Below are 25903 nucleotides of genomic sequence, written 5' to 3'. Positions count from 1 at the left end.
GGCCTCGTTTACATCTTGGCCGTAGTCTTTTAATATTAAATGATCAGACCACCGTACCAGTCCTATCGTTCTGTCCCTTCTCCTTGTCAGTGGTTTCCACATATTCCTTTCCTCTCCGATTCTGCGCAGAGCCTCGTTATTCCTTACCTTATCAGTCCACCTAATTTTCAACATTCGTCTGTAGCACCACATCTCAAATGCTTTGATTTTCTTCTGTTCGTTTTCCCACCGTCCGTGTTTCGCTACCATACAATGCTATGCTTCAAACGTACATTCTCAGAAATTAAGGCCGATATTTGATACTAGTAGACTTCTCTTGGCCGGGTATGCCCTCTTTTCCAGTGATAGTCTGCTTTTGATGTCCTCCTTGCTGCGTGCGTCATTGGTTATTTTCCTGCCTGGGCATCAGAATTCCTTAACGAAATATCTTTTGTGACCATCAATCCTGATGTTAAGTTTCTCGCTGTTCTCATTTCTGCTACTACTGATTACTTATGTCTTTCTTCAATTTATTCCCAATCCATATTCTGTACTGATTAGACGGTTCACTCCATTCAGCAGATCATGTTTTTTCTTCTTCACTTTCACTCAGGATAGCAATGTCATCAGCAAATCGTATCATTGATACCCTTTCAACTTTAATTTTAATTCCACTCCTGAACCTTTCTTTTATTTCCATTATTGCTTCTTCGATGTACAGATTGAACACTAGGGGCGAAAGATTACATCCATGCCTTACACCCTTTTTAATCCCAATACTTCCTTCTTGATTATCCACGCTTATTATTCCCTCTTCGCTATTGTACATATTGTACCGGGTATTCAAAAAGTCAGTATAAATTTGAAAACTGAATAAATCACGGAATAATGTAGATACAAAGGTACAAATTGAGACACGTGCTTGGAATGACATGGGGTTTTATTAGAACCAAAAAATACAAACGTTCAAAAAATGTCCGACAGATGGCGCTTCATCTTATCAGAATAGTAATAATTAGCATAACAAAGTAAAACAAAGCAAAGATGATGTTCTTTACAGGAAACGCTCAATATGTCCACCATCATTCCTCAACAATAGCTGTAGTCGAGAAATAATGTTGTGAGCAGCACTGTAAAGCATGTCCGCAGTTGATTTTATCCATACTGGATGAGAGGTCGTCGTTGTGAATGTCAATATTAAAAAATATATCGGCTCAACCACTTGTTTATAGCATAAAACACTAAGATTGACTCGTTTCGGAAGTCAAGCTTCCATCATTAGAATAATGAAAAGTAAAAGAACCTGTTAAAACTCGCTAAAATGGAACATGCACCAGGCACAATAAAACTGATAATAAAATTAAAACAGCGTGGCTACTTCCCTTGTTGCAGCCGTGTCTTCCAAGGTGCATCTCCACATAGTCGTCCAAATATAAAAAATTCTAAAACAGTGTCGCCTATGGCGTTCAACATCTAACTACGTGGCTATCTCCTCTATCGTCGTAAACCGCCCGTGCGTCTTCGTTGATACCACACACGACGCTGAAACGCGAGTGAGCTCACGCGCAAGTAAACAAGGAAGTCACAGAGATATCTATACAAACAGATAACGTATACATGTTCCAAGGACCTCATGAAATGATGGTATGGTTCAAATGGCTCTGAGCACTATGGGACTCAACTGCTGAGGTCATTAGTCCCCTAGAACTTAGAACTAGTTAAACCTAACTAACCTAAGGACATCACAAACATCCATGCCCGAGACAGGATTCGAACCTGCGACCGTAGCGGTCTTGCGGTTCCAGACTGCAGCGCCTTTAACCGCACGGCCACTTCGGCCGGCCGAAATGATGGTATCTTGCCAATTGCTAAAAATGTAGTTACTAAAAGAAACCAGTGAAATGTTTGAAAAGGTTATTTGTATCAGCAGTTAGCTGTTCATTCAGTGTTCTGATTATCTACGCTATGTATCGTAATTTCCAGCTGTTCTAGTAGATCCAGCTTTTTGTCTTTGTCCTGTCTGTGTAAAATAACGAGATACTGATCTCCGTTTCCTGATCCCTTTTGCAAAATATGCGTGGCTGCAGCAGACTTTTCGAAATTATTAAGCCGGAAAGCATCGCTATGTTCTTTGTAACGTACTTCAAAGGACCTACCAGTTTGGCCTACATAGCTTGCCTTGCACGTGTTACACTGAATTTTATAGACCCCAGCTCTCTCACATTTATCGCTTTCCTGCTGTAAATTATTTCTTACAAGGGAACCTCCCCATCGCACCCCCCTCAGATTTAGTTATAAGTTGGCACAGTGGATAGGCCTTGAAAAACTGAACACATATCAATCAAGAAAATAGGAAGAAGTTGTGTGGAACAATGAAAAAAATTAGTAAAATATACAAACTGAGTAGTACATGCGCAAGATAGGCAACATGAAGGAGAACGCGGCTCAAGGAGCGTCGTGGTCCCGTGGTTAGCGTGAGTAGCTGCAGAAGGAGAGGTCCTTGGTTCAAGTCTTCCCTCGACTGAAAATTTTACTTTCTTTATTTTCCGAAAGTTATGATCTGTCCGTTCGTTCACTGACGTCTCTGTTCACTGCAATAAGTTTAGTGTCTGTGTTTTGCGACCGCACCGCAAAACCGTGCGATTAGTAGACGAAAGGACGTGCCTCTCCAATGGGAACCGAAAACATTTGATCGAAGGTCATAGGTCAACCGATTCCTCCAAGGGAAAACACGTCTGATATATTCTATACGACACTGGTGACGTCATGTGAGTCACATGACAGGAATATGTTGTCGACCCACCTAACTTGTACACTTGGCGAATGGGTAAAAAGATTCTTCTACCTTGCCCGATTTAGGTTTTCTTGTGGATGTGATAATAACTCCCAAAAAAGTGATGAAAACATAAGAGTTTGTCACATAAACTGAAAATAAAAAATTAAACTTTTCACTGGAGGGAAGACTTGAACCTAGGACCTCCCATTCCGTAGCTACTCTCGCTAACCACGGGACCACGGCGCTCCCTGATTCCCAGTGTCCTTGATGTTGCGTATCTTCGCATGGACTACTCAGTTTGTATATTTTACTAATTTTTGTCGTAGTTCCACACAACTTCTTCCTGTTTTCTCGATTGATCTGTGTTCAGTTTTTTAAGGCCTATCCACTGTGCCAACTTATAACTAAATCTGAGGGGGGTGCGATAGGGAGGTTCCCTTGTTAGTTTAAACCGCAGCGTATTATTGGTCTGAAAAGCGGTATCAACTTTAAGAGGTTTTCAAATTTATACTGACTTTTCGATCAACCTGTATATTACCCATCTCCCTATACCCCTATTTTTCTCAAAATTTTGAACACCTTGCACCATTTTACAATAGGGAACGCTTTTTTCCAGGTCAACAAATCCTATGAACGTGTCTTGATTTTTCTTTGGTCTTGCTTCCATTAACAACCGCAACGTCAGAAATGCCTCTCTAGTGCCTTTACCTTTCCTAAAGCCAAACTGATCGTCATCTATCACATCCTCAATTTTCTTTTCTATTCTTCTGTATATTATTCTATGTATCAACTTGGATGCATGAGCTATTAAGCCGATCGTGCAATAATTTTTGCACTTGTCAGCTCTTGCAGTCTTCGGAATTGTGTGGATGCAATTATTCCGAAAGTCAGATGGTATGTCTCCAGACATACATTCTACACACCAACGTGAATAGTCGTTTTGTTGCCACTTACCCAAATGATTTTAGAAATTCTGACGAAATGTTATCTATCCCCTCTCCCTTATTTGATCTTAAGTGCTCCAAAGCTCTTTTAAATTCTGTTTCTAGTACTGGATGCCCTATCTCTTCTAAATCGACTCCTGTTTTCTTCTTGTATCACACCAGACAAATCTTCACCCTCACAGAGGCCTTCCATGTACTCCTTCCACCTACCCGCTCACTCCTCTGCATTTAACAGTGGAATTCCCGTTGGAAACTTAATGTTATCACTGTTGCTTTTAATTTCAGGGAAGGTTATTTTGACTTTCCTGTTTGCTGAGTCAGTCCATCCGACAATCATATCTTTTCCGAATTCTTCACATTTTTCATATAGTCATTTCGTCTTAACTTCCCTGCACTCACTATTTATTTCATTCCTCAGTGTGGTGTGCGTACTGTAAGACCTTCAGTACACACACCATCAGATTATTTGACTTGTCGCTCAAACGAAGTAGGCGAGTGTCAGCAATATGTCTCGTGGCCTTATCATGGCGTGTTTATCTTCTGCCGTTAGGTCAGACGATAGAAATGCCACTTGCACGCTTAGAGTAGCAGATTGACGGTGACCAACTTTAAACAGAACTTGATTAATTTTCACACAGATTTATTAAAATAATAACAAGCATAAAAATTACTTAACTTGGTTCTGGATGCTATTTACAATTGACAATCTGAAGTTCCTTTGGTATTGGTACGTTAATCTTATTCTCACATATATCTCTGATACTTGACAAAAGTGTCTATACATTTATCTTCATGGCTATATACAGGAATATGGTAATATTATTAGGCGCAGACTGAAACGTGACTATAGACTGGTACAGACAAATGTAGGACTCGTACAGACTAATGCAGACAAATGCAGACTGATTAATCGGAGGTCTGTACACTCGTTATAATACCTCGCGCGTTCATCTATCACTGCGCGAGTGTGATCCACGAGGAGAAAAGGTTCTACGTTAGCAGCAATCTCATTGGTTGCGTTACATATTAATACGCGGATCGGCGGAAGCAGAATTTGGTCCGTCTCTAAGGCAGCGCCATCTCGTAGTGCGGAGATGGACGAGCGTGCGCCCGCGCTGTTGTGCTTAGCGGGGCGTGCTCTAGTGGGAAAGTTGTGTACGCGCTGACTTTGCGGAACTATGTACACAACACTAAGAGACTTGTATTTCTCTATTCCTGAGTTTCCCAGAACATTTTTGTGCTTCCTCTTCCCATCAATCAACTAAGGTATTTCTTCTGTTACTCATGGTTTCTTCGCAGTTACCTTATTTGCACCTATGTTTTCCTTCCCAACAGCTGTGATGGCCCTTTTTAGATATGTCCATTCCTCTTCAACTGTACTGCTTACTGAGCTATTCCTTACTGTTGTATCTATAGCCTTAGAGAACTTCAAGCGTATGTCATCATTCCTTAGTAATTCTCCCACTTCCTTGCGTTCTGTCGTAAACTTTAGCCTACTCTTCATCATTACTAAATTGTGATCTGAGTCTATGTCTGCTCCTGGGTATGCCTTACAATCCAGTATCTGATTTCGAGATCTCTGTCTGACCATGATGTAATCTAATTGAAATCTTCCCGTATCACCCGGCCTTTTCCAAGTATACCTCCTCCTCTTGTGATTCTTGAACAGAGTAATCGCTGTTACTAGCTGAAACTTGTTACAGAACTCAATTAGTCTTTCTCCTCTCTCATTCCTTGTCCCACGTCTCGTAACCGTTTCTTCAACTTCTTCCCCTACAACAGCATTCCAGTCCCCCATGATAATTAGATTTTCATTTCGTGGCATGTATACCTGAACTATCATTGTCGCTGTTGATTCTGATAAGAACAATCACTGAACTGTTCACAGTAACTCTGCCCCGCCTTCATAACGAATCCTACTCCCATTATACCATTTTCTGCTGCTGTTGATATTACCCTGTACTCATCTGACCATAAATCGATGTCTCCTTTCCATTTTACTTCAGACTCCTACTATATCTAGACCGAGCCTTTGGATTTCGCTTTTGAGATTTTCTAGCTTCCGTACCGCGTTCAAGCTTCTGACATTTCAAGCCGCGACTCGCAGAACGTTATGCTTTCGTTGATTCTTCAGTCTTTTTCTCATGGTCACCTCCCCCTCTCGGAGATCCGAATGGGGGACTATTCTGGAATCTTTTACCAATGGCGAGATCATCATGACACTTCTTCAATTACAGGCCTCATGTCCTGCGGATCCACATTATGTTTCTTTAATGCAGTGGTTTCCATTGCCTCTTCATCCCCATGACATTGATCATTTCTGCCTGTAGGGGCAGTTTCCGACCACAAGGACAAGAGAGTGCTCAGAACCTCTGTACCCTCATCTGCCCTCAGCAGAATGAGGGTGACCTCTTATGCCTGACGTCTTCGGCCGCCAATGTTGATTATTAATCAAAATTTGAGGGGTGGCGGGTCTCGATCCTGGGAACGATGACATTTTGATTAATGATGAAAGACGCTACCCCCAGGCCACGGGTTCATATCCTTCGCTTTATGACGGGTGAAATTCTCCGGGGGACAGTTTCGTTCAACGGAGTGATTGGAGAGCCCATACCAGAGGAGGTAGTGATAATGGACGCTGGTGCGGAGTCGACGTTCTAACTCACCCCAAAAGTGTTCCATTGGGTTCAGGGCAGGTATGTCATTGTCCACATACCACATTCTCACAGATGTTGATTTATGACAGGATGCTGGTACAATCATCGTCTCCAAACGCTTGCTCCTGTGAACGCAGTAGGAAATACTGTAAAATATCTTGATATCCTTCTGCATTTAGTGTTTCCTTAACCGCAATAAGGGGACTACATCCCCAACCACGAAAAGCGCAACTCCACATTCTCCGTACTTCACTGTTGCCACTACAGATGATGGCAGCTAACGTTTTCCAGGCACGCGCCAACCCAAACAGTTCCATCGGATTGCCATGGGGTATAGCGTGATTCATCTCTCCAAATCATTTTCACCCACTGTCCAATGGCGTAGGTTGTTACACCACCTCATGCCTAACTACAGAAATGTATAGTTTGTTCGGAGCTACTCGACCATTGCACACTATTGTTTTTAACTCCCTACGCAGAGTAGTTGTGTAAGCTGGACCGCAGATAGCAGTTTAGAACTCACGACATTGATTTCGCGCGATTTATTACAACCGCCCTCTGCAAGCTCGACCGTCTCTATCCGTTACTACATGGGGCCTGCCTGGTTTTGACATAATATGCGTTGTTCCTTCACGTCTCCACTTCACAACGGCATCAGAACAGTCCACTTAGCCAGCTTTGGACGGGATGAAATGTCGCTGATGGATTTGTTATTCAGGTGACATCCAATGACTAGTTCACTTTCGAAGTCACTAAGCTCTTCTGATGGACCAATTCTGTCCTTCCACTTCCTTTTATATCGGGTGGCGCAGATAAAAGTAACCCGTGTAAGTACACTATGTGATCAAAAGTATCCGGACACATGGCTGAAAATGACTTACAAGTTCGCGGCGTCCTCCATCGGTAATGCTGGAATTCAATATGCTGTTGGCCCACCCTTAGACTTGATGACAGCTTCCACTCTCGCAGACATACGTTCAATCAGATGCTGGAAGTTTTCTTGGGGAGTAGCAGCCCATTCTTCACGGAGTGCTGCACTGAGGAAAGTAACGATGTCAGTCGGTGAGGCCTGGCACGAAGTTGGCGTTCCACAATATCCCAGGGGTGTCCTATAGGATTCAGGTCAGGACTTTATGCAGGCCAGTCCATTACACGGATGTTATTGTCGTGTAACCGCTTCGCCACAGGCCGTGCATTATGAACAGGTGCTCGATCGTGTTGAAAAACGCAATCGCCATCCCCGAATTGCTCTTCATCAATGGGAAGCAAGAAGATGCTTAAAACATCAATGTAGGCCTGTACCGTGACAATGCCACGCAAAACAAGAGATGCAAGGCCCCACCATGAAAAACACGACCACACCATAACACCACCGCCTCCGAATTCTACTGTTGGCACTACACACGCTGGCAGATGACGTTCACCGGGCATTCGCCATACCCACACCCTGCCATCGGATCCCCCCCATTGTGTACCGTAGTTAGTCAATCCACACAACGTTTTTCCACAGTGCAATCGTCCATTGTTTACGCTCCTTACACAAAGCGAGGTGATAGTTTGGTATTTACCGGCGTGATGTGTGGCTTATGAGCAGTCGCTAGTATTTGAAATCCACGTTTTCTCGCTCCCGCCAAACTTTCATAGTCCTTGCAGTGGATCCTAATGCAGTTTGGAATTCCTGTGTGATGGTCTGGACAGATGTCTGCCTATTACACATTACGACCCTCTTCAACTGTCGGCGGTCTCTGTCAGTCAAAAGACGAGGTCGGCCTGTACACCTTTTGCTGTACGTGTCCCTTCACGTTTCCACTTCACTATCACATCGGAAATTGTGGACCTATGGATGTTTAGGAGTGTGGAAATCTCGCGTACAGACGTATGACACAAATGACACCCAATGACCTGACCACGCTCGAAGTCCGTGAGTTCTGTAGAGCGGCCCATTCTGCTCTCTCACGATGTCTAATGACTACCGAGGTCGCTGATATGGAGTACCTGGCAGCAGGCGGTAGCACAATGAAAAAGTATGTTTTTGAGGGTGTCCGGATACTTTTGATCACGTAGTGTATAAAGGAAATGCAGTGAAATTACAGAAACGAGTAGTTGAAGTGGACTTACCATTTATTTACAATGAAGAATACAGTGAAAAACAAATTTATAGAAGATGTCCCAAGTGACCCCCTGCAACATCAGTACACGGCTGTGCATGTCTAAGCATACTCAGACACACCCGGTGTTGTGTCTAGACCATACAGCCTAGACACAATGCTGTAGCCGATAGGGCACGCAATGCTAACGCAGACGGGCGTGAAGTCTGGAACATGAGACTTATAAATGAATAAGAAGAAAAGTACGTAGATGCTTGTTACTTAACTTTTAATTAGTCCTTGGAATACATCTCTCTTGAATATTAGTAAGCTATAGGCACTGATACAAATGGCGCCTTGCTAGGTGGTCGCCAGTTAACTTAGCAGAGGGCTATTCTACGGTCTATCTCTCGGCAAATGAGAGCAAGGCTTAGCACGTCCAATCGCTAGCTATGTTGTCCGTACAACTGGGACGAGGTCTCCTCAGTCTCTCGAGACCTGCCATGTGGTGGCGCTAGGTTTGCGATCACACAGTGGCGACACGCGGGTCCGACATGTACTACAGGACCGCGGCCGATTTAAGTTACCACCTAGCAAGTGTGGTGTCTAGCGGTGACACCACACCCGGCATACAGTTCGGATATCGATAGCGGCAACTTCACGGGTGACGTTGTCTTTCGGTTCCTGTATTATGTGTGGATTTTTTTCATAAATCTTGCTCTTCAAGCGTCCCCACAGGAAAATATCACATGTTACCACATCAGGCGAACGTGGTGGCCATAAATGTTTGTTTCGTCCCTCAGTGAAAACATCACCGACCCGTTTCAGGGATATCTTAGATGTGTTGCACGTTGCTCCATCTTTCTGGAAGAAGCAGTATTGCCTTACATATTCAGTGAGCTGAGCATAAAATGTAACAAAACTTTCAATATATGTAACCATATTCAGTGTAATGTCAAAAAATGTCGGTCTAACGATGAGAGCTCCTGTTACACTGTACAAGATGCTGATTGTGCATCGTGGTTTGATTGCTGATACACAATGTTAATTCTCCGTTATCCAGTACCTCGTGTTCTGTGAATTCACAATTTTCGGAAAGATGAAACCATGCTTCATCAGTCGTGAAGCAATGGAAAGTGACCAACAAACCATCGTTGATGTTACTCAAAAGCCACATCCAGTAACCAACACGTTTCTGACTGTCATTTTTCCGCGATTACTTCACAACAGTCACACGATAAGATTTTAGGTTAAGTCTTTACGATATCCGCTGGCAACTCCTCTAACTTACATGCGCCTGTTGGGCCGATTAACGTGCAGGCTTCTTTGGGCTCCGTATAATTCTTCGGCGAATGTCTACAATAAGTACAGCTGTGACAACTGAAGGAATTCTTAGTTGTCAATATCAGTTAAATTCTCCAACAGCCGTGTAACTAAGATTTTATTTTATTTAGAAGGCTACCAGTTTTGTCATTTCACTATGCTATCTTCAGGTTCCTTATGCGTCTCTCCAAATGAACGATATGTCCTGTTGTTGTTGTGATCTTCAGTCCAGAGACTGGTGTGATGCAGCTCTCCATGCTACTCTATCCTGTGCAAGCTTCTTCATCTCCCAGTACCTACTGCAGCCCACATCCTTCTGAATCTGCTTAGTGTATTCATCTCTTGGTCTCCCTCTACCATTTTTACCCTCCACGCTGCCCTCCAATACTAAATTGGTGATCCCTTTATGCCTCAGAATATGTCCTACCAACCGATCCGTTATTCTAGTCGAGTTGTGACAGAAACTCCTCTTCTCACCAATTCTTTTCAATACCTCCTCATTAGTTATGTGATCTACCCACCTAATCTTCAGCATTCTTGTGTAGCACCACATTTCGAAAGCTTCTATTCTCTTTTTGTCTAAACTACTTATCGTCCACGTTTCACTGCCATACATGGCTACACTCCATACAAATAATTTCAGAAATGACTTCCTGACAAATCTACACTTGATGTTAACAAATTTCTCTTCTTCAGAAATGCTTTCCTTGCCATTGCCAGTCTACATTTTATATCCTCTCTATTTCGACCATCATCAGTTATTTTGCTCCCCAAATAGCAAACCCCATTTACTACTTTAAGCGTCTCATTTCCTAATCTAATTCCCGCAGCATCACCCGATTTAATTCAACTACATTCCATTATCCTCGTTTTGCTTTTGTTGATGTTCATCTTACATCCTCCTTTCAAGACACTGTCCATTCCTTTCAACTTCTCTTCCAATTAATACCTACTCCGAACTTTTCTTTTGTTTCCTTTACTGCTTGCTCAATATACAGATTGAATAACATCGGGGAGAGGCTACAACCCTATCTCATTCCCTTCCCAACCACTGCTTCCCTTTCATGCCCCTCGACCCTTATAACTGCCATCTGGTTTCCGTACAAATTGTAAATAGCCTTTCGCTCCCTGTATTTTTACCCCTGCCACCTTCAGAATTTGAAAGAGAGTATTCCAGGCAACATTGTCAAAAGCTTTCTCTAAGTCTACAAATGCTAGAAATGCAGGTTTGCCTTTCCTTAATCTATTTTCTAAGATATTCGTAGGGTCAGTATTGCCTCACATGTTCCAACATTTCTACGGAGTCCAAATTGATCTTCCCCGAGGTCGGCTTCTGCCAGTTTTTCCATTCGTCTGTAAAGAATTCTCGTTAGTATTTTGCAGCCGTATCTTATTAAACTGATAGTTCTGTAATTTTCACATCTGTCAACTCCTGCTTTCTTTGGGATGTGAATCATTATATTCTTCTTGAAGTCTGAGGGTATTTCGCCTGTCTCATACATCTTGCTCATCAGATGGTAGAGTTTTGCCAGGGCTGGCCCTCCCAAGGCTATCAGTAGTTCTAATGGAATGCTGTCTATTCCCGGGGCCTTGTTTCTACTTAGGTCTTTCAGTCCTCTGACGAACTCTTCACGCAGTATCATATCGCCCATTTCATCTTCATCTACCTCCTCTTCCATTTCCATAATATTGTCCTCAAGAACATCGCCCGTGAATAGACCCTCTTTATACTCCTTCCACCTTTCTGGTTTCCCTTCTTTGCTTAGAACTGGGTTTCCATCTGAGCGCTTGATATTCATGCAAATGGCTCTCTTTTCTCCAAAGGTCTATTTAATTTTCCTGTAGGCAGTATCTATCTTACCCCTCATGAGATAAGCCTCTACATCCTTACATTTGTCCTCTAGCCATGCCTGCTTAGCCATTTTGCACTTCCTGTCGATCTCATTTTTGAGACGTTTGTATTCCTTTTTTGCCTGCTTAACTTGCTGCATTTTTGTATTTTCTTCTTTCATCAATTAAATTCAGTATCTCTTCTTTTACCCAAGGATTTCTACTAGCCCTCGTCTTTACCTACTTGATCCTCTGCTGCCTTCACTACTTCATCCCTCAGAGCTACCCATTCTTTTACTGTATTTCTTTCCCCCATTCCTGTCAGTTGTTCCCTTACGCTGTCCCTGAAACTCTGTACAACCTCTGGTTCTTTCAGTTTATCCAGGTCCCATCTCCTTAAATTCCCACCTTTTTGCAGTTTCTTTAGTTCTAATCAACAGTTCATAACCAATAGAATGTGGTCAGAGTCCACATCTGCCCGTGGAAATGTCTTACAATTTAAAACCTGGTTCCTAAATCTCTGTCTTGTCATATAGTGCCATAAATCCCTGTATGTCGTGAATTCAGGAGTTTCAATAGTGCTTCATTCCAAGATTTGATAGCAACTGTAAAGTTGATTTGAGATGAGTTGCTATCAAGTCTTCGAATGAAAGACTACTGAAAGGATTGAATTCACAACATCCAGGGATTTATGGCATCGTTGATGTGGAGAGATGCATATGGGACCTGCTGATGGCACAGCGGAATGCCGAAACTGGTAGCCTTCAAAATGAAATAAAATAACATCTCATTTACACGGATGTTCGAAAATTTAATAGATATTGACAGTTACTTAACTAACCGATGCCCCCTGTCGATGACGGATCAGCACAGATGAAGGAATTCTTTGTCGTTTTACGTTTTACACAGATCCGTAGGTGCGCCAGTTTTTATACGGACTCCGAACTGCTTTTTTTGCTGGCAGTCCTGTATCCGGATACTTGACCCTCTAAATTTCGCGAGTTTCCTTAATCGAACCTATTTTCACATGTGCTTCCACAATTTGAATTCTTTCTTCTGCCGAGAAAGTCTTTTGTAGACCGCAAAGTGAAACATACGAGGGCGGTTCAGAAAGTAACCTCCGATTGGTCACAGTGCGGGTTGTGGGGGGAGTAGCGACGCCATCTGTGCGTTCACGCACTCAACAGGTCAGTCGGCATCAAGCCGTGGTCGAGTGAACGTCGTACCTGCGCTAGTTTAGTTTTTGTGGCAGTTTGAAATGTGTGCTGCAATAGAAAACCCCGCCAAATGTGAAGTGCGTGCTGTCATAAGGTTTTTTACAGCCAAAGGATATTCTGCAGCAGCTATTCATCGTGAGCTTTGTGCCGTGTACAGACCAAGAGTTATGAGTGAAGGAGTTGTCCGTGAATGGGTACGTTTATTTAAAAGTGGACTAGAAAACGTTCATGATGAAGAGAGGAGTGGTAGACCATCATTGGTGACTGACGAACTCGTTCAGACAGTTGATGCAAAAGTTCGTGAAAATCGACGTTTCTCAATGTCGGAGTTGTCTACTGGTTTTCCACAGATTTCTAAGACTCTCTTGTACGAGATAGTGACAGCAAGATTGGGTTACCGTAAGTTCTGTGCACGATGGGTGCCCAAAATTCTTACCGACCACCACAAAACTCAAAGAATGGCCTCTGCATTAGACTTTCTGTCACGTTATGAGGACGAAGGAGAACCATTGTTAAACAGAATCGTGACCGGTGACGAAACCTGGATTAAGTACATGAACCCTGAGACAAAAGAACAATCAAAGATGTGGGCACATTCAAATTCGCCTACCAAACCAAGAAAAGCCTCACAAGATTTTTCTGCCAGAAAACTGATGTCAACGGTGTTTTGGGATGCCAAAGGGGTGTTGTTGGTTGAATTCATGGAACGTGGTACGACCATTAATCAAGACGTGTACTGTGAAACAATAAAAAAGTTACGACGGGCTACACAGAACAAACGCCATGGTATGCTGACTTCCGGTATCGTTTTTTTTGCACGATAACGCCCGTCCTCACTCTGCTCGCAGAACAACGGCCCTTATTGAGTCCTTCAAGTGGGACGTTATCAACCATCCACCTTACAGTCCAGACCTGGCGCCAAGTGATTATCACCTCTTCATGCATTTGAAGAAATGGCTCGGGTCACAGCGGTTTGATGACGACGAAGAGCTCAAAGATGCGGTCACAGGCTGGCTCCAGGCACAAGCGGGTGATTTTTATGCAGAAGGAATTTCAAAGCTTGTGAAGAGATACGATAAGTACCTCAATCGCTATGGAGACTATGTAGAAAATTAGTGCAAAGATGTAGTTGTAATACGTATATATTAAAATATTTTTATTTAACTTGGTGTATTTTTTTAAATCAACCGGAGGTTACTTTCTGAACGGCCCTCGTATATCTTCACTGATGAAATAAACTGAAATGCTGACAGAAGAATGCTAACAATAGATTATTGCACAAAACCGTCCATTGTTATAGCTGTTTGCCGGCCGGAGTGGCTGTGCGGTTCTAGGCGCTGCAGTCTGGAACCGAGCGACCGCTACGGTCGCAGGTTCGAATCCTGCCTCGGGGAATCCTGCCTCGGGCATGGATGTGTGTGATGTCCTTAGGTTAGTTAGGTTTAATTAGTTCTAAGTTCTAGGCGACTGATGGATGACCTCAGAAGTTAAGTCGCATAGTGCTCAGAGCCATTTTGTTGTAGCTGTTTATTCCAGAAGTCGAAATATTGCATCCGTATTCAAAGTGGAGGCGGGCTACTTCGAACTGCGCCTCCCCTGTACTTGAGAGTCCATATCTCGTGACATCTACTGGCCCATTCCATGTTATATTGGGTGTCCCGATACTTTTGATCAGCTACTGCACAGAGAGCAGTTTTCCCTCGGTCAATATGCGAATGAAATAGGAAAGAACATCGATGTTATTATAGATCTTACAGTTAAATGTTTCCCTGAGACATTTAAATCTCTTTTTACTATCTACAATAATAATCATAAGATCTATAAGATCACCAATGGTACAAGGATGACCCATTACGTCCAATGCTGGGGTTCTTGTTGTAACGGAACCTATTAAAGGCTTTACTTTACCGAAGTATGCGATACCCTCCAAATTCAACCAGTTTAACGAGTATTTATATTAATAGAAAAGTTATTGTGTATGTTAACAATGATTGCATAACATGTCTCCATAAACAGTCAACCCATTAAATTATACTGAATAACTGACCCACACAAAAGTTAATATCACTTGATCACTGATACAGCAAATGTCATCATGTAAAAACACTAAGTTCATCTTAAATAATTAATATGAAGTACGAAAAATAGTGGCCAACTTAGGTATTTTGGATCTCCTTAAATAAAAATCACCCAGTGAAACCTATTTGTTCACTAGGAGGGTTTTCACTCAGTATTCACGTAAACACTCTTATTTTAGACGAAAACCAATGTAATTCTTAATAATTCATGTTATTTACTTATTTATGCAAATTAGAGAAGAAACTTCTAAAAAACGGCTTTTTTGTAACAAAGAATAATGCTGTCAAGTCAACAAATCTGTCATTTTAATAACCTGTTAAATTATGTCACTCGATATAAATTAATAACTTTTCTGCACAAATTACGATAACAGATGTACATGTGACTTATAAACTATATCTCGTTTTAGTAGTTCTTTGACAAGGTTATAAATACAAGCAGAAAGAAGGGTCGGGAGCGGAGTCTGAATGTCACTTTGGTAAAGTGTGTGTGTGTTATTATTCGGGGTGGAAAACATTGCAAAGAACATGTAAAAGAAGTGCTACTTTGTGTTGTCATTGTCTTTGGTGGACAGTGGAATTAAGATGGCCACCAGAGTAATAAATATTTGAAGTTTAAATATTTGTTGGTTTCGCTCATTATTTATCATCAAAAACACGGGACCTCATCTTTTTACCGCTAGACAACCAGATTTAGAGCCAGCATTAGCATCGACACACAGCAGCGATCCAGCAAGCAGCAGCGATTACTACAATGCATTTTAATGGCGCCAACCTAACATCAAGTGCTAACAAGCTCCGTAAATGGGAGTGAAATAGTGCGATTATAGCAATATCTACGACTAGGCAACCATTATATTGTCAATATCGGAGAGCCCTGGCAGTAGTGACAATATACTGTATAAGGGAAAAATGAAGTTTGTGTTGGGGACGGCACTCGGCTTAGGTAGTTCATGCAGCAGTGTTGACCATCCGGCTGTGGTAGTGTAATGGTTAGCATTTCTCTTTAGCAAACAAAAGTCCCGGCCGCAGCACAAATTTTAATTCATTCATCTGCTTCGATCATTATCGATGTTATTGGTAGGATGAACCCTCCTCCTTGCAGTGTACACCGTTTTGTGTAGATTTGGTTATAATTAAACTGTCCCTGTTTAACACGGAAACTAATTACCGTACGAGTACTAAACCTGCCAGCATTAATGTCCAGAATATGGGGTGCATGATTTCCATGAATCACAGCGCCACCGTCCAGTTCCAGTTATGGCCACCAATTGCCGTGATCAGTCATCGTGATTCACAGTCTCACACACCTGACCAGTCACAGTGCACTTGTTGACGTGTCAACATGAGCTTGGACAAAACGAGCACGGCATTATTGGTGAAGCTCTATTGCCAAAACGACAGCAATGCTGCAGCTGCACTTCGAGAATATCGCCGGCTGGAAGGATGACAGAAGGGTCCTGTTTCTCCACGTGCTATGCGGAGCATTATGAAGAAGTTTGAATCAACTGGTGAACTTGCCGTCGCTCCGGGAAGAGGTCGACGACCGGTTGCACCACAGATGGTTGATAAAATCGCTGTTGCTATGACAGACAACGCTGCGCGCAATTCCCGATTGTTAGGCAGTGCGCATGATGTGTCACGACAGTTGAACGTACCATGGTCCACTGTATGGAAGGTGCTTCAAACCATTCTCAAATAGTATCTATAAAGGATCCACATCGTACAGCAGCTTGCACCTAAGGACACACAACGACGTGTTGATTTTGCTCTCCAGTTTCTCACAAGGATTGAAGTTGACGAGGGCTGGCCCAGGACCATCCTATGAACAGACGAAGCTCATTTTTCTCTGACATGTGAGGTGAGCACACAGAATTGCCGAGTGTGGGGATCTTCACCTCCAGTCACTGTGCATGGAGTTCCTCTGTACTGTGAACGTGTCACAGGTGTGGCTTCGCAGCTATCTTCGTCTTCGGCCCAATCTCTCTTGAACAGGTTGGCGCTCAAGAACCAAAGACGTGCAGTGTGACTGGCCAGCATTACTGCGACATGCTTCGCCAGCATGTCGTACAAGCCCTACAGGAGAGAGACGCATCGAAGTCAACAGTTTTAATGCAAGATGGGTCCCCACGGCACATAGCTCGTGTAGTTCACCTGCTCCTCAGAAACACATTGCAAACGATAGAATTATCAGCCGATCGTTTCCAAATGCTTGGTCGGCGCGATCACCTGATCTCACTCCCTGTTCTTTCTGGTTGTGGGGCTATCTGAAGGACAGGCTTTACCAGGGAACATTCACAAATGTATACTAAGATGGTATCTGTTCTTACGGACATGTCCGAAAGAACAGATACCATCGGTGACCATGCAGCTCGTTAGAATGAAATTACAATGAAATGAACACCCTTAGCTGCTTACAGGCGTTGACATACGTCAACGGGGACAGATGAAAATGTGTGCTCCGATCGGGACTCGAAGCCGGGATCTCCGCAGACGCTCTATCCATCTGAGCCACCGAGGGCACAGAGGATAGCGCGACTGCAGGGATTTATCTCTGGCACGCCTCCCGCGAAACCCACATTCTCAACGTATTGTCCCGCACTACATTCGTAGTGCCCCCGCCCATTATACTCATTACTCGCGGCGCGTTGCCGATTCCCGTAATAGTTCGGGCACTGTTTGTGCATTCGCACAGAATAAGAAGATGGCCAAGTGGCCGGTGAGCCTTAACTATGTATATATACTAAGATGGTATCTGTTCTTTCGGACATGTCCGTTAGAATGAAATTGCAATGAAATGAACACCCATAGCTGCTTACAGGCGTTGACATACGTCAACGGGGACAAATGAAAATGTGTGCCCCGACCAGGACTCGAACCCGGGATCTTCCGAAATCTTACGGGAATCGGCAACGCGCCGCGAGTGTTGAATATAATCGGCGGGGGCACTACGAATGTAGTGCGGGACAATACGTCGAGAATATGGGTTTCGCGGGAGGCGTGCCAGTGATAAATACCTGCTGTCGCGCTATCCTCTGTGTCGTCGGTGGCTCAGATGGATAGAGCGTTTGCCATGTAAGCAGGAGATCCCGGGTTCGAGTCCCGGTCGGGGCACACATTTTCATCTGTACCCGCTGACGTATGTCAACGCCTGTAAGCAGCTAAGGGTGTTAATTTCATTGTAATTTCATTCACAAATGTGCTGATCTGCAACGCAGCATATCGAAAGAGGTAGCCAACACACATACGGACAAACTTCGTTCTGCTGTGCTGAATGCAATCCAGCGCTTTCAGACTCTTCTGATGGGCGCCATATTGACCCCCCTTTGTAGCAGTAATGGTCCCAGTACATGATGGTATGATGTACCGTAGCAGCATATTAAAAGTGCTTCAATTGAATTGATTCTGCATTTTTTGCCTTCCCCATGACATTAATGCCGCCAAGTTTGGTACCCATGCGGCAATTAGTTTCCGAGTTATAACGTGTTTAATTATAACCACGCTGTAGACGCCGCTGAGCCGTACCTTGGGCTTGACCGACCAGATCTGCTTGGGCAGCAGCTCCACGGGCAGGTGGCACTTGATGAGCCTCGGCGACTTCATGCCACCGACCACGTCCAGCGAGTGTGGCGGCTTCTTCACTGCCTGAGGGATGATCGTCGACGCCCTGAAAATGTCACGGTGAAATCTGAGCGAAATTCACTAACTTCATTTTCGGCTACGCTCGTTTGTCTGGTGTTAGACTTACTCCAGGAAAGGAAATCTGTCGATTAGCGGAACTTTCTTCGCCTGGTCGAAGTCCAGGTCGTTCATGAGCAGCCACACAAGTTCCTGAGACCATGTGGTACCTGCAACAATCACATCACACAATGAACACACTGATCAGTCCACAGCTCGTGGTCTAGTTGCTAGCGTTGCTGCCTCTGGATCATGGGGTCCCGGGTTCGATTCCCGGCCGCTATGGGGATTTTCTCAGACTGGAGATTGGGTGTTTGTGTTCTTCTCATCTTTTCATCACCATCATTATCATTCGTGACAGTGGCTAATTGGACTGCGTAAAAATTGGGACTTTGTACTGGCGCTGACGACCGCACAGTTGAGCACTCCACAAACCAAACATCATCATCATCGTCACACTGTGATCATTACAGAGTTTATGAAAACAAATCAAATGATATTCTGCAGACAACGACAGCTATGAGTAATTACCTTGGGTACTAATAAGTCGATTCAGCTGTATTTAGTCCTTTACTTTTAGATCACTACCGATTTCATGACATCATCTTCAGGAGAAACATCTGTATATCAAAAAAACCCAGAAGGAATAAAACCGTGAAACATCTACTGATTTGATAATTTCCTAAAATTATTTTAAGAGTTTTTAAAAAAAATTTAAAAACCTATTGAAAGGAGGGTGTAAGCTAAACATCAACAAAAGCAAAACGAGGATAATGGAATGTAGTCGAATTAAATCGGGTGATGCTGAGGGAATTAGATTAGGAAATGAGACACTTAAAGTAGTAAAGGAGTTTTGCTATTTGGGGAGCAAAATAACTGATGATGGTCGAAGTAGAGAGGATATAAAATGTAGACTGGCAATGGCAAGGAAAGCGTTTCTGAAGAAGAGAAAATTGTTAACATCGAGTATTGATTTAAGTGTCAGGAAGTCGTTTCTGTAAGTATTTGTATGGAGTGTAGCCATGTATGGAAGTGAAACATACACGATAACTAGTTTGGACAAGAAGAGAATAGTAGCTTTCGAAATGTGGTGCTACAGAAGAATGCTGAAGAATAGATGGGTAGATCACATAACTAATGAGGAAGTATTGAATGGAATTGGGGAGAAGAGAAGTTTGTGGCACAACTTGACCAGAAGAAGGGATCGGTTGGTAGGACATGTTCTGAGACATCGAGGGATCACCAATTTAGTATTGGAGGGCAGCGTGGAGGGCAAAAATCGTAGAGGGAGACTAAGATATGAATACACTAAGCAGATCCAGAAGGATGTAGGCTGTAGTAGGTACTGGGAGATGAAGAAGCTTGCACAGAATAGAGTAGCATGAAGAGCTGCATCAAACCAGTCTCAGGACTGAAGACCACAACAACAACAACAACATTGAAAACGTTTAGATGAGAAATTTTAAATATTTGTACTCACATAACTAAAATACTACCGAACGAGGTGGTGCAGTGGTTGGCACACTGGAGTCGCATTCGGGAGGACGACGTTCAAACCTGCATCCAGCCATCCTGATTAGGTTCTCTGTGATTCCCCTAAATCGCTTCAGGCAAATGCCAGGATGGTTTCTTTGAAAGGGCACTGTCGACTTCCTTCCCAACCTCTACCTAATCCTATGGGACCGATGACCTCTCTGTTTGGTCCCCTCCCGTAAATCAATCAATCCACCAACTAACTGAAACCTTAGAGCTTTGTTGTCTGTCACAACAAAACACCGGTAAAAGACGGTACATCATTGAATAAAACAGCCGGATCTCAGTCCAATGTGGTGGATTAGTCCTAAACAAATTATACTAGAGTGATTCATTTTTGAGATGAAATTAAATGAAAAACTATTAAAATCTGATTTGTAGCTAGCATGAAAAACCAAGAAGTGGGCGCAATAAAATAAAATGGAGGGATGTTCTACTTGGACGAAAACCAAGTAAACAGTTACTGACGTAAAGTGGAACCTGAAAACCTCACATTCCGCTTCTCTGGTTTATACGTAATAGCAAGAGGCGATGACACCGCGTGCTGCGTCTTCCTGGCGGCAAGACGGTTAACAGCTCTTGGCGGACACACAAATGGTGAATGACAACAAGGAATGTTGGGATAAAAAGTAGGAAAACATTTATTGAAAGACAATCGGTAAAAATAATAGTCACATCTGAGATATACAGGGTGTCCCAAAAAGAATAACCCGATTTTAACAGGTAATAATATTGAGACTAATGTCACTAGGTAACTGAAACAGAGCTAGATGTAATCGGCATGGTCTAGAGTTTCAGAAAAAATCCTCTAGACGTCGCTACGAGCGCTGACCTGGAGCGTGCAGCCAGTCTCACGCAATATGGCGTCCGCGCATCAGAAGACGTATTGTGTTATTGAATTTAGTCGTACTCAATCAGTGATCGCAGTTCAGCGGGCGCTTCTTATTCGATTTCGTGCTAAACCACCATCACCAAAGAACATTCGACGGTGGTATAAACAGCTTGAAGAAACAGGGTGCCTCTGTAAAGGCCGAAGTCCTGGCCGGCCAAGCGTTCCTCAACATACAGTGGAACAAATCCGACGAGCATTCGAGCGGAGCCCTCGCAAGTCTACGGGTCGTGACTCTGACAATTTCATCTATCAGCAAGATGGAGCACCACCGCACTGGCACAACAATGTGCGCAGTTTCCTCAATGCCAGCGTGCCTCAACGTTGGATAGGATCGCAAGGCCAGGTTTTACACTCTCGGCCTCCTAGGTCCCCTGACTTAACACCATGTGATTTCTTCCTGTGGGGATATGTTAATGTGTTTACGTTCCTCCCTTACCTCGTGACATTGATGAACTAACAACCAGAATATCAGCTGCTTTAGCTTCAGTGACAAGACACCTTACGCTCATTTTAGGATGAATTCCGCTATCAGCTAGAGTCATCCGTGCAGCCAACGGAGGGCATAATGAACATTTATGAACTTCTGTCTTTTCTGAGTAATTTAGTATGCAATTTGTTGGTGTTAAGCCCTTCTTCCTAATAAACAATTCTATTTAAAATCGGGACATTCTTTTTAGGACACTCTGTATTCCTATTTATAACGCCCATAGTTTCTCCTAACCTATACCGCGCCGGCTGGTCCCCAACGACGAGTGAAGACCTGTCCGGAGACTCCCCCTGACAGAGGTCGGGTACCAGCTTGACATAGCCGTGGCTGATGCTTGTACAGTGAAGAGCCAAAGAAACTCGTATAGGAATGCGTATTCCAATACAGGTATACACTGCTAGCGATTAAAATTGTCACACCAAGAAAAAATACAGATGATATACGGGTATTCATTGGACAAATATATTATACTAGAACTGACATGTGATTACATTTTCACGCAATTTGGGTTCATAGATCCTGAGAAATCAGTACCCAGAACAACCACCTCTGGTCGTAATAACGCCCTTGATACGCCTGGGCATTGAGTCAAACAGAGCTTGGATGGCATGTACAGGTACAGCTGCCCATGCAGCTTCAACACGATACCACAGTTCATCAAGAGTAGTGAATGGCGTATTGTGACGAGCCAGTTGCTCGGCCACCATTGACCAGACGTTTTCATTCGGTGAGAGATCTGGAGAATTTGCTGGCGAGGGCAGCAGTCGAACATTTTCTGTATCCAGAAATGCCCGTACAGGACATGCAACATGCGGTCGTGCATTATCCTTCTGAAATGTAGGGATTCGCAGGGATCGAATTTAGGATAGAGCCAAGGGTCGTAACTCATCTAAAATGTAACGTCCACTGTTCAAAGTGCCGTCAATGCGAACAAGAGGTGACCTAGACATGCAACCAATGGCACCCCATATCATCACGTCAGGTGATACGCCAGTATGGCGATGACGAATACCAATGTGCGTTCACCGCGATGCCGCCAAACACGGATGTGACCATCATGATGCTGTAAACAGAACCTGGATTCATCCGAAAAAATGACGTTTTGCCATTCGTGCACCCAGGTTCGTCGTTGAGTACACCATCGCAGGCGCTCCTGCCTGTGATGCAGCGTCAAGGGTAACCGCAGCCATGGTCTCCGAGCTGATAGTCCATGGTGCTGCAAACGTCGTCGAACTGTTTGTCCAGATGGTTGTTGTCTTGTAAACGTCCCAATCTGTTGACTCAGGGATCGAGACGTGGCTGCACGATCCGTTACAGCCATGCGGATAAGATGCCTGTCATCTAATGGTTCAAATGGCTCTGAGCACTATGGGACTCAACTGCTGTGGTCATAAGTCCCCTAGAACTTAGAACTACTTAAACCTAACTAACCTAAGGACAGCACACAACACCCAGCCATCACGAGGCAGAGAAAATCCCTGACCCCGCCGGGAATCGAACCCGGGAACCCGGGCGTGGGAAGCGAGAACGCTACCGCACGACCACGAGATGCGGGCGCCTGTCATCTCAACTGCTAGTGATACGAGGCCCTTGGGATACAGCACGGTGTTCCGTATTACCCTGCTGAACCCACCGATCCCATATTCTACTAACAGTCATTGGATGTCGACCCGATGATAAGCCGCAATCGCGATAGGCTACAATCCGACCTTTATTAAAGTCGGAAACGTGATGGTACGCATTTCTCCTCCTTACACGAGGTATCACAACAATGTTTCACCAGGCAACGCCGGTCAACTGCTGTTTGTGTATGAGAAATCGGTTGGAAACTTTCCTCATGTCAGAACGTTATACGTGTCGCCACCGGTGCCAACCTTGTGTGAAGGCTCTGAAAAGCTAATCATTTGCTTATCACAGCATCTTCTTCCTGCCGGTTAAATTTCCCGTCTGTAGCACATCTTCGTGGTGTAGCAATTTTAATGGCCAGTAGCGTACGTAAACAGGCAGAATACGGCGCTGCGACCGGCGATGCCTGCATATGACAAGTGTCTGGCGCAGTTGCTAGATCGGTTACTGCTGCTACAGTAGTAGGTTATCAAGATTTGAGTTTGAACGTGGTGTTATAGTCGGCCCCCGAGCGGCGGGGCACAGCGTGTCCGAGATAGCGATGAAGTGGGGATTTTCCCTTACGACCATTTCACGACTGTTCTGTGAAAACCAGGAAAATGATAAAACATCAGATCATCGACACTGCTGCGGCCGGAAAAAGACCCTGCAGAAACAGTACCAACGACGACTTAAGAGAATCGTCCAACGTGACAGAATTGTAACCCTTCTGAAAATTGCTGCACATTTCAATGCTGGACCATTAGAGACTGTCAGCGTCCGAACCATTGAACGAAACATCATCGATATGGGTTTTCGTAGCCTAAGGCCGACTCTTGTACCCTTGATGACGGCATGACACAAAGCTTTACGCCTCGCCTGGGCCAGTCAACACCGACATCCGACTGGTGATGACTAGAAACCTGTTGCCTGGACGGACTAGTCTCGTTTAAAATTGTATCGAGCGGGTGTACGTGTACGGGTATGGAGACAACCTCACGGATCCATCGACCCTGTGTATCAGCAGGGGACTGTTCAAGCTGGTGGAGGCTGTGTAATGGTGTGGGGTGTGTGCAGGTGGAGTGATATGGGACCCCTTACACGTCTAGATACGACTCTGACAGGTGATACATAGGTAGCATCTTGCCTGCTCACCTGCATCCATTCATGTCCATTGTGCTTTCAGATGGACTTCCTGCAGGACAGCAGGACAATGCGAAGCCCCACATGTTCAGAATTGCTACAGAGTGACTCCAGGAACACTCTTATGAGCTTAAACACTTGTGCTGACCACCAAACTCCCCAGGCATGAACATTATCGAGCATATTCAGGATGCCTTGTAACCTGCTGATCAGAAGAAATCTCCACACCCTTGTACTGTTACGGATCTCTGGACAGCCCTGCAGGCTTCATGGTTTCAGTTCCCTCACGCACTACCTCAGACATTACTGGAGTCCATCCCACATCGTTTTGCGGAACTTTTGCGTGCTCGCGGGGGCCCTATACGATATTACTCACGTATACTAGTTTCTTTGGCTCTTCTGTATAGTAAATACATATTAGCTAAGCTGAAAGATAAGTTATTACAGTGTCATATTGACGGCAAGATGTTATGCAACCATTTATTACATTTTTTCGATCTCCTGAAAAATGTAAAATTTGTTATAAGGTCTGCAAGTTTCCTCACATGCCCCCATATTTACGAGGTGCATTCAAGTTCTAAGGCCTCCGATTTTTTTTCTAATTAACTACTCACCCGAAATCGATGAAACTGGCGTTACTTCTCGACGTAATCGCCATGCAGACGTACACATTTTTCACAACGCTGACGCCATGATTCCATGGCAGCGACGAAGGCTTCTTTAGGAGTCTGTTTTGACCACTGGAAAATCGCTGAGGCAATAGCAGCACGGCTGGTGAATGTGCGGCCGCGGAGAGTGTCTTTCATTGTTGGAAAAAGACAAAAGTCACTAGGAGCCAGGTCAGGTGAGTAGGGAGCATGAGGAATCACTTCAAAGTTGTTATCACGAAGAAACTGTTGCGTAACGTTAGCTCGATGTGCGGGTGCGTTGTCTTGGTGAAACAGCACACGTGCAGCCCCTCCCGGACGTTTTTGTTGCAGTGCAGGAAGGAATTTGTTCTTCAAAACATTTTCGTACGATGCACCTGTTACCGTAGTGCCCATTGGAACGCAATGGGTAAGGATTACGCCCTCGCTGCCCCAGAACATGGACACCATCATTTTTTCAGCACTGGTGGTTACCCGTAATTTTTTTGGTGGCGGTGAATCTGTGTGCTTCCATTGAGCTGACTAGCGCTTTGTTTCTGGATTGAAAAATGGCATCCACGTCTCATTCATTGTCACAATCGACGAAAAGGAAGTCCTATTCGTGCTGTCGTTGTGCGTCAACATTTCTTGGCAACATGCCACACGGGCAGCCGTGTGGTCGTCCATCAGCATTTGTGGCACCAACCTGGATGACACTTTTCCCATTTTCAGGTCGTCATGCAGGATTGTGTGCACAGAACCCACAGAAATGCCAACTCTGGAGGCGATCTGTTCAACAGTCATTCGGCGATCCCCCAAAACAATTCTCTCCACTTTCTCGATCGTGTCGTCAGACAGGCTTGTGCGAGCCAGAGGTTGTTTCGGTTTGTTGTCACACGATGTTCTGCCTTCATTAAACTGTCGCACCCACGAACGCACTTTCGACACATCCATAACTCCATCACCACATGTCTCCTTCAACTGTCGATGAATTTCAATTGGTTTCACACCACGCAAATTCAGAAAACGAATGATTGCACGCTGTTCA

The 25903-nt window shown here is 44.1% G+C and overlaps 1 protein-coding gene across 1 annotated transcript in view; it reads right to left on the bottom strand.

Moving 5' to 3' along the window:
• The window catches only part of LOC126209867 (luciferin sulfotransferase-like), a 108469-nt gene that overhangs the window by 51450 nt on the left and 31116 nt on the right, over nucleotides 1-25903 (bottom strand). Inside the window, exons 3-4 of the mRNA XM_049938992.1 lie at nucleotides 18640-18739; nucleotides 18417-18558 (exon numbers count right to left, since the gene is read on the bottom strand). Of these exons, the coding sequence (XP_049794949.1) occupies nucleotides 18417-18558; nucleotides 18640-18739 (242 nt within the window). The remainder of the gene's footprint in view (nucleotides 1-18416; nucleotides 18559-18639; nucleotides 18740-25903) is intronic.

The sequence above is a fragment of the Schistocerca nitens genome, chromosome 10 (genome assembly GCF_023898315.1).
Source record: "Schistocerca nitens isolate TAMUIC-IGC-003100 chromosome 10, iqSchNite1.1, whole genome shotgun sequence".
In the NCBI taxonomy this organism is placed as follows: Eukaryota; Metazoa; Arthropoda; class Insecta; order Orthoptera; family Acrididae; genus Schistocerca; species Schistocerca nitens.
Note: the sequence above shows the minus strand (reverse complement) of the source record. Positions and strands in the feature narration are given on the sequence as shown.